General features: G+C 42.8%; 1 protein-coding gene across 1 annotated transcript in view; it reads left to right on the forward strand.

Annotated features, from left to right (window-relative positions):
* Positions 1-17698, forward strand: part of KIT (KIT proto-oncogene, receptor tyrosine kinase) — an 87218-nt gene that overhangs the window by 50991 nt on the left and 18529 nt on the right. The window contains exons 6-7 of the mRNA XM_049630475.1: positions 1187-1376; positions 3581-3696. Of these exons, the coding sequence (XP_049486432.1) occupies positions 1187-1376; positions 3581-3696 (306 nt within the window). The remainder of the gene's footprint in view (positions 1-1186; positions 1377-3580; positions 3697-17698) is intronic.

The raw sequence follows: 17698 nt of genomic DNA on the forward strand, positions 1-17698 counted from the left end.
CCCTCTCCCTCCCCTTTTCCCTTCTCCCCCTTGCCCCTCTCTCCCTATTGGGCTCTTTCTCAAATTAAAAAAAAAAACTGATTTACTAGTTTAAATATTTTCCATCTATTGATTTTCATGTTCTTTTTCCTATTACCTTAATTTTACAGTATAGACATTTAAAAATGCTATGTATTCAGATTCTTAGGACTTTCATGATTTGATTTTGTTTCTTTTTTTTTCTTTTCTTTTTTTTTTTAATGTTATTTCTGAGAGGGAGAGAGAGAGAGCGTGAGCAGGGGAGGGGAAGAGAGAGAGCGAGACAAAGAATCCAAAGCAGGCTCCAGGCTCTGAGCTGTTAGCACAGAGCCCGATGGAGCTCGAACTCAGGAACCACGAGATCATGACCTGAGCTGAAGTTGGATGTTTAACCAACTGAGCCACCCAGGCTCCCCTCTTCTGTTGTTTCTAAAACGTCTAAAAAACTGCCCCCTCTGTAGAAGTTTGATAGGAGTTAATTCTGTTGTCAGTTAAAGATACAGTTTGATTATTAAAATGCTGTACTTGGGGCGCCTGGGTGGCTCAGTCGGTTAAGCATCCGACTTCAGCTCAGGTCATGATCTCACGGTCCGTGAGTTCGAGCCTCGCGTCGGGCTCTGTGCTGACAGCTCAGAGCCTGGAGCCTGCTTCACATTCTGTGTCTCCCTCTCTCTCTGACCCTCCCCCGTTCATGCTCTGTCTCTCTCTGTCTCAAAAATAAATAAACATTAAAAAAAAATTTTTTTTTTTAAATAAAATGCTGTACTTGATTTCATCTGTGATATATTACATGATGAGGAGGTAACAGGTTTATTTTTCTTCAAATACTAAATGGCGTTCTTTCAACACCTTTATTGACAATTTGAGCTCTCTTCCCCCTCTTGACTTTTGACACCTTCTTATCACATATACAATTGTACTGGGTCTGGGTGTGGGCTAACCATTTAGTCCCAACACTTTCTAACCTAAGAAGTAGTTCTAGAAGACTTACAGGGTGGTGCTAGCTCTTGAAGAGAGTTCCTTAAGAGACAGAGAAGGGAGAATAAACATTTCAAGTGCGTCCTTTCTGAAACCAGCCGGTTACTTTTGTAAGCCAAAGGTGAAGTTGGGTTTTCCGTTGGATGGCTGTGAATAATAGTTTCTTCCTGTTCTATTTTGTTATAATCAGCTAAAGGATTCATTCACATCTTCCCGATGATGAATACCACAATATTCGTGAATGACGGAGAGAATGTGGATCTGATTGTCGAATATGAGGCATATCCCAAGCCTGAGCACCAACGGTGGGTCTATATGAACAGAACCCTCACTGATAAATGGGAAGATTATCCCAAGTCTGACAACGAAAGTAATATCAGGTAAGAAAAGAGCCTTACGCTGGGGATCAGATGTTTTCCCCCTCTCTCCTTGGCTTACCAGGGCCTGTGTCTGTGACCCATAGATGTATGAGAAGACACCTGGTGTGGAAAGAAGTTTGGGCCTGCTTCCTGAGTCTTTACACCAGTATTTCCTTTCGCTTTGTGATTAGAGCACGCACGGAAGTCCGTGCCTCAGTTTTCTCATTTGTGAAATGGAAGATCGTTTGCTCCCAGAGTTCTGAGGCTAGTTCCGAGCAGTGACTGGCATGTGCTAGAGACACATTGAAATCTTTTTTTTTTTTTTTTTTTCCACAGAAAGAGGAGAGTTAGTGCCTTGAATCCTTTTTTTTAAAAATGTAAGGTAACTAAAGCCTCGTTCGGTAGCTCTGAGCCAGGCAGTGAACCCAAGTTCTGTCATAACACACACCCCTCTCATTTGATCCTCAACAGATTTATGATGAAAATAGAAGCAATCATAAAATAGTAACAAGTAAAAGAAAACTAGTAAAGAAAAATAAATACAATAAAAATGATTTTAAAAATTAAAAGAGTAAACTAGGCAAAGTAGCGTCCTTCTTGTAAGCTGCAGGTGTTTTTGACTGTGCTGCACTGTTCTAAGTACCTGACGTATAGTGAGTCAATAATTTTAGTCCTCCACAAGCCCCATGATCAGGCACTCTTATTTTCATCATTTCTATAGAAGAGGAAACAGACACAAATGAGTTAAGTAACTTGACCAAGATCAAAATGGCTACCAGAGGTAGAGGCCCACTTAGACTTTGTATTTTTTTCCAGTCAGAAACTATGGGCTGTTACAGCAATGTGGGTGAGAGATGATGTTGTCCTGGGCCAAGATGGAAGGGTGGGAAGGAAGGGAATGGATTTGGGAGGCATCCAGGCCGCCTCCACAGGAATACTCAGTGGTTGAGGGAGTGGGAGAGAGAGGTAGCTGCTGAAGATGTCCCTTCGGATCCTGTGTCCGTCAGCCACGTTGGATGGCGAGGGGTGATGCCATTCAAGGAGGAGGAAAGGTTGGCAGGGGCAAATACTGTGAGTTCGGCTTGGTGTTTGTTGAAATTGAGGTTGACCATGGGCTCTCTAGTAGAGATGTTCAGGTAGGAAGTATCCTAGGTCAGGTTCCCTCGAAGCAGAGCCTGAGACAGGGATTCTGGGTCAAGGGCTTCATTAAGGGGAAGAGAGACCTTCCAGGGAGTAGGAGAGCAGGGTGGGGAGGATAAAGGAGGAAAAAAAGGATATGATATGGGTGAGCAGTAGGCTGATCTCAGGGGTCCTCTGGAGCTGGCTTTTTGTCCCTCTCCATGGGCGGTCACTCATTGCTGTAGACCTGGATGGCAGTCAACTTTCAAGTGGGCCTAAGTGCCCAAGGGCAAGACTTGGGAGGACATCACAGGTGTGAGTCATCATTAGCTGTACCCACAGGGCAGGGGTTGGGGGCTTGAAAATAGCTCTGTAGAGGAGGCGTAGGACTGAGAAGTCTGAACTGGAGGTAAAGATTTGAAAGTTGTGAGCAAACAGCGAGTAGTTCGGTGCGAGAGTAGATTGCTCAGGGTCACGTCGAGACGGTTGTGTCCAGGGCTTCTGGCAGAACTCCACACTCTGTCTACATAGCCATATCTGCCGGCCCTGCCATAAAAGAGAAGCTTCAATGTCAGGTACTACGAAGGACTCTAGGAAGAGGTGCTGGGCATGGGAGGAAAACCAGGAGATTATGGAGTTGCAAGAAGGAAGGTGAGGGCCCACAGTGTCGACTTTGCTCTCTGCATGGAGACAACTCCGTGTAGATGCCTGCCAGGCTTGGGTCCTTCCAGGTGAGTGTTGTGAAAGCACAGCGGGGCAGGTGAGCTCAGGACACCGGTGGGGAGGAGACTGAGTGAAGGACCGTGGGCAGAGAGGGACCACGGACAAGAGGCCAGCCAGGGACCAGGAGGAGGCTGCATTGCCTCTCCCCACTCAGCACCCTCACTGGGCAGCCATTTTGTCCCAAGGTAAATATAGGTGTATATGTTTATATTTGCTAATGTGGATCTTGTTAATACTGAGTTAAGTGAGTCTTATTTTTCCTCAAACAGGTGTGTATTTCCAGACAGAAATGGTGGATAAAACACTCACTTGAGGCAGGCCCTTCACAAGTGATTGATTTATTGCCTTTTTTTTTTTTCCCCTGTGTGTGTGTGTGTGTGTAGATATGTGAGTGAACTTCACCTAACCAGATTAAAAGGGAACGAAGGAGGCACTTACACGTTTCAAGTGTCCAATTCCGATGTCAATTCTTCCGTGACATTGAATGTTTACGTGAACAGTGAGTAAAACAAATGGGTTCTTATCTTTTTATTTTTTATTATTTTAAGTTGTGGCTCGTGTTTGTAACAGCTGCAGAACTGAGCTCATTGTGTGCTGTGTAAATAATGTTTCATGATAATTTTGACCTTAACAAAGACCCCGTGGTTTGGTGGTTGGAAGAATGTGTACGAAAGCCAATTCCTTGTCCTACATCTCACTGACCGCACGACCTTGTGGAGGGCGCCCGGATTCTGGGTTCTGCCTTTGAGGCAAACAGAGGAGCCCTAGAAGTTAAAAATAACTGTCGTTTGAGGGAAAACGTATTATTATTGATTGTTGAAATGGGGAGGCAGAGGTTGAATGAGACCTGGATTATGGTGTTAGTTGGGTAAGAGATGCTATCAAGCTCTGACATGATTTCTTTGTGACAGTGCTTTCTTTTTCGGGGTTGTGAGATTATTTGTGTTTTGATTGTTCTACTAAGGCGGAGGCAATATCGATCCAGCTCCATAGGACTCTCCTGCGTAGCACATGGGTACTAAGGAGAGGAAGCAGGTGGTTTAGGATGGGAGGCTGGCTTTGGACATGGGAACCGGAACACCTGAGTCCTGCCCCGCTGTGGCCCCCACAACATCTTGGAGAAATGTCTTTGCCCAGAGGTTGAGGCCAAGGGAGCATGCCCACCAGCTGGGGCTTCTGCTGTGTGCTGGGCTTTTCCCCTGGCTCTACTCTGGGGGCCTATCTGCATTTCCAAGGAAGGATAGCAGGTGCCTGCCATACCGCACCAGCCAGGGCACCAGGGCACGGGAGGGCTCCAAAGACACAGAATTCCAAGGAGTGGCCAACAAAATGACCCATTGGAATTAGCCGTCCTGGGTGCGTGTTGGTGGGGTGGGGGGTGCAGGGGGGATAAGGAGACAACCCGGAACATTCCCTAGGAGACAAGTTAGTCACTGTGCTGGGCACTTCCTGTATGTTGGTGAGAACAAAGAACGGGCGCCGATTTCTTGTCCTGAAGGAGCTTACCTGCTCAGAAGTGAGTTTACAAGTTCATTGATGCCGAAGCTCCGCGGTATGCGGCAGGTAGCATGATCCATTTCAAGGGTAGACAGGAAACAGTAGTAAGTGCCATTTAGGGCAGGTTTTTGATTGCTCTTCTGGAGTCTTTTAACTAGACCTTCATTTCCAAGCACAAGATGTTCTTAACGTGTTTACATCAAGAGCGTCACGTCTGTGGATTTAAACAAGTTTCTGAACTACAGGCCTTCTCAGGATCCTTACTATGCTGGTGTGTGTTATGCCTCCCCAGGAGGGCGGGCAGATGCTGTGTGCAGCCCAAGCTTGGTTGACCACAGAACTTGCCTCTTTTTTGGAGGAAATCGTGTTAACATCGCAGTTCCTCTGAACAGCTTTGATTATATGGTATCTCATTGGCCTGCATTCCAGGCATCTCCAGATTAATTCAGGTGTTAATCAGAGGAGTTTAGCATATTACACATGGGCAAAATGATCTGCTTCTGCAAAATCTCAATATTCGAGTAATTTAAGAGACGGTTGCAGGTAAATCAATATCCTTACAGGCTAATATGCACATTGTCCACACAAAACTAAATTTTTGGGTGTTCTGGTGCAGTGTTTCCCAAATATCTGTGGTAAAGGACCTTTCCTTTTTTTTTCCAGTTTATTCTGGATCAGTACTTTCTGTAAAATACAGCAAGAGCCAGGATGCCTGGGCAGCTCAGTCGGTTCAGCATCCGACTTCGGCTCAGGTCATGATCTCATGGTTCATGGATTTGAGCCCCGTGTAGGGCTCTCTGCTGCCAGTGCAGAGCCCATTTCGGATCCTCTGTTCCTCTTCTCTCTCTCTCTCTCTGCTCCTCCCCTGCTGGTTCGTTCTCTCTCTCTCTCTCTCTCTCTCTCTCTCTCTCTCTCTCAAAAAAAAAGAAACTTGAAAAAAACATGGTAAGAGCCAGTCACTAGGAAAGTGAAATGAAAAAGAACAGACATATGCAAAACCCACGTGTGATTTTTTTAAATTGTGAGATTCAATAGATAGAAAAATGACTGTCAGATTGCTCCTTGTAAATGCTTATTATCAGGTTGTGTACTTAACTCTCGTTGACCAGGAACAGCGGATCATGGCCATGGCCTGCCCCACAGACCTCACTTTGAGAAGCTCAGTAGTTGGGAATTTTATAAAATGAAGTGCGTTTTGTGTCTCTTCTTTCCCTGGCTTCAAGGTCAAGGAGACATTGAGATCTGTCTCTTTCCCCTTTTTCATGCTTCCATTTGCTAGTCTGGTCTGCCAGTTAGCCGTGAGTCATTGACCTTAGAAAGATGTCTCTGAAGTCACCCTTACTTTTCTCTGGTGACAAAATTGCTGCCGTTTTACTTACCAGGCTAATTTGCCATCCAGCAGGATCAGTGTTAGTCACCTCTGCTGGTGAACTCATGCTTGTTTTGAAACTGGATAAGAAACAGCATTAAGCTTCGCAAATGAATTTTTTCTCGGATTCCCCGTTGGTGCAGAAGGCCTTTTGCTTCTGCTGGGGCCTGGGTCACAGACATGCACCTAACATTTCCTGAGCTTCTGCTTCATGACACTGGGCACACAGACAAGAGTGTTGTCTGACCCCGTGGGTTAAGGTTCTTCAAGAAATCTTTCATTGATGTCAGTTCATTACAAACACTTAACTAACAGTAGCCATTTCTTTTCACTGACCTTCCTCATTGGATTTCCTTATCTCCCAATGCTTTGACAGAGGTAGTATTTGTTTTTAAGTTTATTTATTTTGAGAGAGAGAGTGTGTGTGTGTGAGCAGGAGAGGGGCCAAGAGAGAGGGAGAGAGAGAGAATCCCAAGCAAGTCCCACACTGTCAGCAGGGCTCGATCCCACAAACTACCAGATTATGACCTGAGCCAAAATCAAGAGTCGGGCGCTCAACCAACCGAGCCACTCAGCTGCCCCTGACAGAGGTAGTATTTTTGTGTGAAACTCAAAAACATCAGGCCTCTTGTGAAGTATGTTCGGTTGCTGTTCACAGATCAAGTTAGCTAATTTCTTTGTTGATTTTTTTCTTCTTTGAAAAAGATTTTTTAATGTGAAATTTTAAAGGCAAACGCTAAAAATAGTTTTGAAAGTTTAAATTGGAGAGTTGTGTCCATTTTGACATAACACTTTAGCTGAGCCAAATCCGTATGAAGATCTACTGTGTGATTTATTCTGTAAATAAGCTTAGCCCCAAGGATGAAAGGAATTGTGCTCTGCAAAAATTAGAATTGATAGAAATCAGGATAATAAATGCATGATATTAGTGCAGAAATTCAGTGACTTTTACTCAGTGGCATTAATGCATAATTGTGTAATAGATTCAGCTGAAATGCTTATGAAAATCCATGATTTTGAATGGTTCAATGTTTGATGGTTGAAAAATTCACTTGTTTTAAAAACTCCACATGTAGATTTGAGTACCCTGAGTGTGTGCATGTGTGTATGTTTTAATTGCTTATGTGGGAGGCTTTAAAAAATACCATGTTCTGTCAGTTTGTGTTAGAGAAAAATATGTAGCATATTAAATTTGAAAATGTTTTAAGTCTGTTTTTAACTTCTCTAACCAAGCCATGATTTACATGGGTCTGTTCTGTTGACTGTTGGCTCTGTGGTATTAAAAGTGATTTATAAAGGCAGGCAAGAGCTATAACATGTTTGCCATTTTGGAGCAGAACTTCCAGTGGAAACTGATGGGAGTTTTCGCTAAGACACAACAGAAGAGGGGCGCCTGGGTGGCTCAGTCGGTTAAGTGTCTGACTTCGGTTCAGGTCATGATCTCGCCTTTTGTGAGCTCAGGCCCCACATCAGGCTCTGCAGTACAGGGTCTGCTTGGGATTCTGTCTTTCCCTCTCTCTGCCCCTTCCCCACTTGTGCGCTCTCTCTCTGTCTCTCAAAATAAATAAATAAACTTAAAACACACACACACACACACACACACGAAAAGCCAGTGACTCTTTGCATTGAATTTGCATTACTATAATCACCCTTTAACTGCTTATTGAAGATGCATACAGAAATCAGATTCTTAGTTCTCTAAAGAAGTTTGATATCTTGGGTGAGTTAAATGTCCATTTGTTTTCTTTGTCAATTAAAATTGGGAGGAAAGTAGCATTCTAAAATGTACAGAACTATCCAAACGTGTTTTCTTATATATATACGTATATATACATACATATACGTGTACGTATATGTATGTATATATACGTGTATGTATGTATGTGTATATATATATATATATATATATATGAAGAGAAAGCACATATATATATATACATATAAAAAAGATAAAGCACTTTATTATGTCATTGTATTTAGATACAATGACATAATAAAGTGCTTTCTCTTTTTTTTAAGTTTATTTATTTTGAGAGAGAGAGGAGAGAGCGGGGTCGGGTGGGGGGTGGGGGGAGAGAGAGAGAGAGAGAGAGAGAGAGAGAGAGAGAGAGAATCCCAAGCAGGCTCCGTGCTGTCAGTGCAGAGCCCAACATGGGACTTGATCTCACGAACCATGAGATCATGACCTGAGCCAAAACCAAGAGTTGGACGCTTAACTGACTGAGCCACCCAGGTGCCCCAAAAGTGATTTATTATTTTTTTTAATTTTTTTCAACATTTATTTATTTTTGAGAGAGAGAGAGTGTGTGTGAGCAGGGAGGGGTAGAGAGAAAGGAAGACACAGAATCTGAAACAGTCTCCAGGCTCTGCGCTGTCAGCACAGAGCCAGACGTGGGGCTCGAACTCACAGACTGAGCCGAGGTCGGATGCTTAACCAACTGAGCCACCCAGGTGCCCCCCAAAAGTGCTTTCTTAATAGGTACTACTCTTTCCAAAATTCCTGGAGGTATAAGAAAGATGACACCACTGAGATTCTATACATGGCCTGTGATACTCCATTGGAAACTTCTGGTCTCCTTGCCTACAATAAATGTCACACGGTAAGGTTTTTTACCAGATCCAGCACAAATAAAAGGCCAAATGTACATTTAACTCTAAATTATCCACTTCTCTTTTCCGTCACCACCCAATATTCTTGAATATTTCGAACCTTATAGCAGACTTAAGTGTTAATCAGTAATGTACATATTTTTTACGTTTATTTTGGCATACACTTTCAAATATCCCAGGTGAGTCCTGAAGTAACCTACACAACTGTGGAAAGAAAGTATGATTGATATGATCATCAGTTATGATATGTATCAGTTATGATCATATCAGTTATGATATGATCATATGATCAGCAGTTGGTTTTCAAACCTCTGGAATGATTTTAAGAAGGTCCAGTAACTTTTTTTCCAGCTTTGTTGAGGCATCATTGACAAAATTGTAAGATATTCAAAGTGTATATATGATGATTTTGATGAATGTAAACATTTTGAGAAGATTCCCCTATCCACTTAATTAACATATTCATCCCCTTACATATTTACCCTTTTTATTTTCGGTTTTCTGGATTTTGGGAGTGGGGGGAGGATAATTTGTTGTGTTTTTTGGTGAGAACATTGAAGTTCTACTTTCTTGACAAATTTTGATTATATAATACGGTGTTGTCAACTATGATCACCATATAACTCATTAGATTCTCAGACCTTATTCATCTTATACCTGCCCCTTTGTACTCCTTTAATACTTCTTCCTAATTCCTTCATCCCTTAGGCCCTGACAACCCTTTTGCTACTCTTTTTTGATGAACTTCATTTTTTTTTTTAAAGACTCCATTTAAGTGATCCCGTGCAATATTTGTTTTTCCATGTCTGACTTATTTCGTATAATATAATGCCCTCTGGGTTTATCCATGTTGTCACAGATGGCAGGATTTCCTTCTTTTTTGAGGCTGAGTAATATTCCTGTGTGTGGGGTACACATTTTATTTATCCACTGATAAATATGTGGCGTGGATCCACTGAGCACTGGAGTGCAGATGTCTCTTGAAGGTAATGGTTTTGTTTCTTTGGGATATATACCAAGAAATGGGACTGCTGGATCTTATCTATCTATTTTTTTTTTTAATTTTGTTTTTATATTTATTTATTTTTGAGAGACAGAGACAGAGCTCAAGTGGGGGAGGGGCAGAGAGAGAGGGAGACACAGAATCGGAAGCAGGCTCCAGGCTCTGAGCCATCGGCACAGAGCCTGATACGGGGCTCCAACCCACGAACAGTGAGATCATGACCTCAGCCGAAGTCGGACACCCAAGCGACTGCGCCACCCAGGCACCCTGGTAGTTCTATTTTTAATGTCTTAGGGAACCTCCATGCTGTTTTCCAGAGTGGCTGCACCAGTTTGCATTCCCACCAACACTGTGTGAGGCTTCCCTTGTCTCCATGCCCTTGTCAACATTTGTTATCTCTTCTCTTTTTGACAATAGATGTGCTAACCGTTTGAGTGAGACTTTCATTTTGGTTTTGATATGCCAGTAACCTTCAAATGCCTCTTTAACACATTATCTGATAACATTTCCAGACGAGCATTATGATTCTAAAATGTGTGGTAAATGATATCTAGGGGCCATAAATAGATCTCTCTCCAGTCTTAAAGGTCTCCCCTTTCAGGACAAACCTAGCCAGTGGAGTCAGAGTACTGTGGTACTCAGGTGGAGGTAAAGTAAGGCAGACAGGACAAGTGAGATATGGAGAACTCTGGGGCTTGCCCTTCACCAGTGGGCATACGTGGAACACGTGGAAAGTTAGGCTAGATTGGCTATCCAAATGACCGCCAAACTGTACCAAGTTAGCTCTCAAAGTTTCCAACTCTACATTATTTACAGCAGAGTGTTAACAGGGGCTTGAAACAATTTAAGGAAATGCTAAATAATGCATTATTTTCACATCACCGTATCATGTAATTAACATCCTGTCTGGCATGAGCAATTATTTATAGATCATACAGTGTACTTGTATCAGTCAAAGTAGTAAATCATCTGGAATAAGGCCTCTTGAAGAGAAAGTTTCTCTTTGACCACATTTGCAAAATCTGGGCTGCCTTTTATGTGTTTTTGGTTATAGTTTTTAAAATTTTTTTTAATGTTTATTTATTTTTGAGACGTAGAGTGTGAGTGAGGGAGGGGCAGAGAGAGAGGGAGACACAGAATCCGAAGCAGGCTCCAGGCTCTGAGCTGTCAGCACAGAGCCCGATGCGGGGCTCGAACTCCTGAACCGCGAGATCGTGACCGGAGCCTAAGTTGGACGCTCAACCAACTGAACCACCCAGGCACCCCTGGTTATGGTTAAGTCTACTTATGAATGGCTAAACTATCCTTCTTCTAGGGGAACCCACTCTAAGGGTAACTCCCTGCAAACAAGGTACATGCCAGCACGTTCGCCAAAGGCGAGGGCAGACCTGTCAAGTTGGCCATGTAGATAGAAGGCTTAGACTGCCTGCCAGCAAGACCTCTGGGTCACCCACCCAGTAGGAGGTCTCAAGAACCTTCCCCCAGGATAAAATGGTAATATGGGGTGGCCTTCAAGGATTGCTCATTTGGGGGACTTTGGGTCTGTGCCTTTCAAGATCCCCAGGAGACAAGAGCAGTTACTAGAACTTTGCCTCTTTGGAAGGTGGAAATGTTTTTCTGCCTTCTAAACTGTCAGCCATTTTTTAAGGATTGAGATGACCTTCCAAACATTTGGGTGTCCAGGCCATACTTATGTTAGAGGCTAACCATTTTAAGGCAAAGCCTTGAGCGGCTTTGGTCTTTAGTGTTTTGTTTTGTTTTTCCTATTAGATAGATTCTATTAGGTCTCCTAGATTAAATTATTAGAATTCTTCTTTTAAATTTTTTTTTTTAACATTTATTTATTTTTGAGACAGAGAGAGACAGAGCATGAATGGGGGAGGGTCAGAGAGAGAGGGAGACATAGAATCTGAAACAGGCTCCAGGCTCTGAGCAGTCAGCACAGAGCCTGACGCGGGGCTCGAACTCATGGACTGAGAGATCGTGACCTGAGCCGAAGTCGGACGCTTAACTGACTGAGCCACCCAGGCGCCCCTAAATTATTAGAATTCTTAAACATTAAATAAAGCCAGTGCTGAATAGAAGTCTTTCTTGATTTATTCATTTGCTTTTGAGGATTTGCTATAAGGCTATCCCAGTAACCAGAAATGTAGCATGGCTTGTGCAGACATTTGTGTACGTGTGTTTTGAAATTAAAACAATTTTTTTAATTATAAAATATTGTGTGAAGCATAGTTCTAGAAAAACTAGAAAATGTGAATAAGCAAAAATAAGCACGTTTTAATTATACCTTTTAAAGTTCATTTACTTACCATTGCTAATATATCCCTTACTGTGTATATGTTCTTCGTGACCATTTTTTTTAGACTTTTTTTTTTTTTTTTTTTTAAAAAAAACTGAGGTCCTACTGCTTCGTAAGCTTGTGTTTTGGTGCTGAATAGTGAATGCATTGTACACATCTTTCCACGTCATGAAATACTCTTCCGCAACCTTATTTTGGTATCTCATTGCATGGATAGTGCGTAATTTTTTTTTAACTCATGTCTATGTCTGGTGCGATTTTGAGACTTTGTGTAGAATGGGGGATGGGACACGGATGATGTGACTGGGGTTTTAAAGAAACCCATCAAATGCTTATTTAAGGTTTATAATTATCTTGTTTAATCTCAAATGAGCGACCTTGCCTAAGTGCCTGGGAGTAAATAAGGTTATCATCTGTCATTATCTTTCATGCTCCCATGTCTTAAACATATGTCACAGAAGATGCACTGTGCTGGCTTTTGGGACAGTTCTAAATTAAGGAATAATTTTCAGATCTTCTTAGCGTGGTTGCTAATCCGTGTAAAAACAGTCGCTTGTCTTTTTACATTAATCTTTTTATAGGTAGTGTGTATTCATTTGCAATATCTGACAGTGTCTGAGCCCTGTTTTTATTTTCTCTTCCCGAATTTGAAATGAGTTTTTGTTGTTAAATCGCTTGGGAGTTACGAGTGTTGTTTTTGATGTGACACTTTAATATCTCCTTTTCCTAATTAAGAGGGTCTCTGTGGCCGCAAGAATTGCTGGAGACACTTAAGTGGAAAGAAAAAAGGAATATCATGGCAACTTCCTTTTAAAGTAGAATTGGATTCTCTTATATTCTAAAAAAATTTAGGATATGCGTTGGTATCATTTTTCCTTCATGTCGTATAGGAAAGTTGGTCTGGTGGGGTGTGTTGCTAATTTGGGGGATCTAGTTAAACACAGCCTGCTTGAGAGCAGGCAACCTTCGGGGCGCCTGGGTGGCTCAGTCAGTTAAGCGTCCGACTTCAGCTCAGGTCACGATCTCACGGTCCGTGAGTTCGAGCCCCGCGTCGGGCTCTGGGCTGATGGCTCAGAGCCTGGGGCCTGCTTCCGATTCTGTGTCTCCCTCTCTCTCTGCCCCTCCCCCGTTCATGCTCTGTCTCTCTCTGTCTCAAAAATAAATAAATGTTAAAAAAAAAAAAAAAAAAAGAACAGGCAACCTTCTAGACTGTTAAGGCCCTTTGTTCATATGATCTGGCCATTCTTTCATGTTTATGGTAGAAAAGCAGGAGAAACAGGTTTAAGTTATGTAACCATGTAAACTGCCAGAATTGACCCTGAACTGGGGGCACACTCTTCTAAAAACAGCATGAATTCCTCTTCATATTAGTGGAACTTCTCTTCTATGGAAACTTCCTTTCCAGTTGAGCCAGGGATGTTTTTACATCAAATTAGCCACCTTCAGTTATACATGTATTTACAGGTTCACCTATAGCTTAGTGTAAATTTAAGCAAACCCACGAAGAGGTGCATATTTTTCCCATGAGTTAGATGTCAGTAACCGTTCTCCTCCACTTCTGAATTATGTGGCAAAATGAATTCAATGCTTGTACTAACAATTTTATCACATGCCTGCACTCCACGCGTGTGTCCACATCCGCCTGCCCCATGTCTGGGTCACATGGCAGTGGTACCCCTGTAAATTGAGCCTGGGGGTTCTGGTTGAGGAAGGCTTTCTGCAGGCAGTTTTATTACTTTTTAATTATTTTAACTTAATCTTTGTTAATCCCAATCTCAGGATTGGGAGATCTTTAATGGCTGTTTAGAACACAGATTGGCAGACTATAAGACCTGGGGCCAGATTCAGTCTGCAGCCTATTTTTTGAAGGGCCCATACACTAAGACTTTTTTTTTTTTTTTTTTTTGAATGGTAGAAAAAAAATCAGAGCCTAAAATATTTATTGCCTCACCCTTTCATTGAAAGTTAGCTTACCCCTAGTTTAGAACATCACTTTGTTAGGAGAGTGTTTTTGCTTGTTTGTTTTGATTTCTGTTTTTAATTTTATTTATTTTGAGAGAAAGAGAGAGAGAGTGTTAAGGAGGGGCAGAGAGAGAGAGAGAGGGAGAGAGAATCCCAAGCAGTCTCTTCATTGTCAGTGCAGAGTCCGACACGGGGCTTGAATTCATGAACTGTGAGAGCATGACCTGAGCCAAAACCAAGAGCTGGAAGCTTAACCGACTGAGCCACCCAGGTGCCACTGTGTGTGTGTGTGTGTGTGTGTGTGTGTGTGTGTGTGTGTGTTAATGGTAGATACTCTGTTAAAGATACCTGGATACAGGCACCTATAATTGAAGTTTTATTTCATTTGTTAAACAAACTTCTATCAAAGTGCCCATCTGCCAGTTTCCGGCGATCTTTAAGAATGTGTAAAACAAAATATATTTTCAGTATATCTATTCTGGGGATATTTTTAAGCAGAAGTAAAAGTTAACCTGAATTGTTTTCTACTCCTATTTTAGCTGACTTAAGTTCCTTTATCGTAACAGTGTGACGGCAGGAATATAGATTTGACCCAGGCACAAATAGTGACAGATTGCTACAAAGCATTGCTGTGTTGCCATTAAATACCAGCAGACCTACAGTCATAAAAACAAAATGCATCCTTATGAGCCCTCTTCATTTAGTTTCTTTATTGTTTGGGGACCTAAGTTCATGTTCTTTGCTGATTATAGAGCGTGGGTAAATGTGCATGCATAGCAGGAGCCGGTCGAGGTGGTCGGGGGCGAGAGGAGTTCAACTCCAAAATGCTTCTGCGCCGGTTACTTGTGTGTCTCCTTTCACCCCCACCCCAGCTCCTATTATCTGTGCTGTGTTCTTAAAAATTTGTTTTGTTCTTGCTTTCCGTATGGGCCTGATGGTGGTAACAAGGAATATTTTTCAAGATCACATATTTCTGGGGTAAATCAGCAAATGGTTAGGATTTTTAATTGCATGAGCCATAAATTCTCAGTAGAGTCATTAAGCACTCTGAAATCAGCCTACAAGCTGATCAGTGTTGTTGGAGACACTGGAATGACTCAGGTCCATGAAGCTTTGAAAGGAGAAAAGGCTATTTTCTTAATCTCCGCAGGAAATACATAACTCATACACCTCTTAGGCTTATCTAAACCTCCAACTTGGGAGGAATTAGGGAATGTGTCATTTGGTATACTGCTGATTGCCGAATATCTCAGAAACCACAGCTCAGATTTAACCTGGAGAATTGCAGAGTTATGTATCTTTAAAAGCAAAATGCATATTTAATGCCTTACACAGTGCATCGAGGCACTTACAAAATGCAGATGAGCCCAGATTTTCATTTTTAGGAATCAGATTTATACCTAGCTCATTCTTTATGCATTAAACATTTTCATAGTGCAACTTGCCATGTAGAGCTGAAACTGTACTCATGTAATTTAGCCTTTTCAAAATGAGGTCTGTCATCACCAATGTTAGGACAGGGCTGGGATTAGGGTGAGGTGCCTTGGGTGCAAAATTTAAGGAGGTGCTCGCTGACTGTGCCAGCCCTATATTTACAAACCTTGAGGAGGGTGAGTGCCTTCTTAAAATCCACACCCTATGTGTTTTTCTGGCCTCACCCTAGTCCCGGCCCTGATCAGGGTCTTTCGTAGGTACTTTAAGAAGGCACATTGCTGGGTCAGATCCTCAACTTACTGAATCTCCGGGATTGGGTTGGGGGGTGGGGGTGGGGGGCAGGAATCTACATTTAACTTCTTAGTGCTTCAAATGCACATTGAAGTTTGGAGGCCTTCTGAGCTTGGTTGGCCAGGCTAAGGACCAGCTGGATGAAAGCTCCCTGTTAGCCTTAGGTTACAACTGGCCTGAGACAGTAACTTAGAAATCTGCCCAATTAACCAGCACACAAGAACAAGTAGGCCAGCCGGACCGTGCCACTTGCCAGGCCTGGCCGTTGTGTAACTGCTACCAGGTGTCACGCTGGAAGGCTTGGATCTTGATTGTAGCCAGAGCTAAATGTAACTGATTATGTAATTTTGAGCTGTTCCAATTTTTTTAATTAAAAAATGGTTTATTGGTTCATTATTAGCTCCGTGTTCATTGTAAAAAAAAAAAAAAATGAGAAGGTAAGTCAAAAGAATGAAATTGACACTCTCTGTAACCCAGGGATAACCATTGTTAACATCTGAAGTATCCTTTCAGGGTTTTCCCCCCACCCCTACTGGATTTATATTTAATTCTACTGAAAGAATCTATCGTGTGGCATTCGGAAGGATGGGTGACAAAAAGAATGTTGGTATAAGGGCATCTGTCTTAGAATCTCGATTCCCGTCTAAGTCCTATCCAGTTATCTTTCCCATCTCTGTGTAGACCCTCCCCCCTCACCTTGAATCTCTGCACTAAACAAAAATTCACATGAACAGGTAGATGTGTGGCTATCTTACGGCCCGCTATTGCAAAATAGTGGAAATGGTGCCCCCCACACAGGGAAGTCACCATTAGTCTCTTCTTCTAGGTCCCTTCTTGTGATTCTAATCGAATTCCTTTGACTCTGGGGACCTTGTTCTTTTGGAGGGGAATTAATTGTCCACGCAGCTCTGCCCCTGCTCCACATCCGAGGTACAGTCAGTAAGACGTGGTTCTGCCCTTGAGTACGTAGAGTCTGATGGAAGAGGCAGACCAGGATGTCGTATAAGAGGGTCAGGTACCCTAACATGCTGCAGGAACAGGGAGGAGAGACCAACCAACTTGGCTTTGGAGAGTTGAGCATGGCTTGAAAAAGGAGATGACACTTGAATGGAGTCCAGAGAGACCTGCCGTATGGCGCCTCCCGTCTCCAGCAAATAGCATTCTCCTAAAGTTCCACTGTTTTTTTGTGTTCTGTCCTACTTTTCAGCCCAATCACACAGTTGCCCATGATAATTAAATGAGACTTGCCAGATGGATGCTTTTGCAAGACGATGGCTCGTCTTCTTGCTCTATTTGTGAAAGCTGGCATTGGATCCAAACTCTCAAGGAGGCCCCTACCTTGAGATCGCTTTGGAGTGCCGCTCTTTCGTGCATATTAGCCAAATGGCCTGCCCATCCGCGGGGCCAGGCTGAGTGGCAGGTGGGTGTGCCATGCATGCAGACGCTCTGATCCCTGCCAAGCTGTTTTGCCTGCAAGGAGGTGAGGTGCCGAGAGGTGGTTCTATAACATTCCCTTCCTTTGAGGGAGTTAGCTCCTAAGCTTCCGATCTGTCCGTCTTAACCTTCTCACCACGTGTATTTTCCCAGTCAGTTGCAACATACTCGATGTCAGATTCCCAGTGCATTGAGTTACAACACGTACACGTTATCACGTTATCTCAAGCAATTTGTACGTCACTGAAGAGAGTATTTAGAGTGGCAAATACAGTTAAATTAGGTGGTGGCAAACTTGATTCACCAAGGAGGGTTGGTACTCTGAATCGAAAACGATAACTGAATCATTAACAAACTAATAACAAATAAATCTATTTCATTTCTGTGCATATCATTCTTCCTTCTTGGTGTGCTCTATCTCATTTAATTGTCATAGCATCGCTGTGAAATGGGTACTGTCATTATTCCCACGTTACGCACCAGGAGGCCTGATGGAGGGCGGGTTCCTGGTAAGTGTGGGCGCCCTTCTGCAGGCCCGGCCGCCACGTGTGCGGCCTCCCATAGTTCTGTGCCTGATGCTGTGCTAAGGATTCAGGGTG

Source organism: Panthera uncia, chromosome B1, assembly GCF_023721935.1.
Source record: "Panthera uncia isolate 11264 chromosome B1, Puncia_PCG_1.0, whole genome shotgun sequence".
Classification (NCBI taxonomy): Eukaryota; Metazoa; Chordata; class Mammalia; order Carnivora; family Felidae; genus Panthera; species Panthera uncia.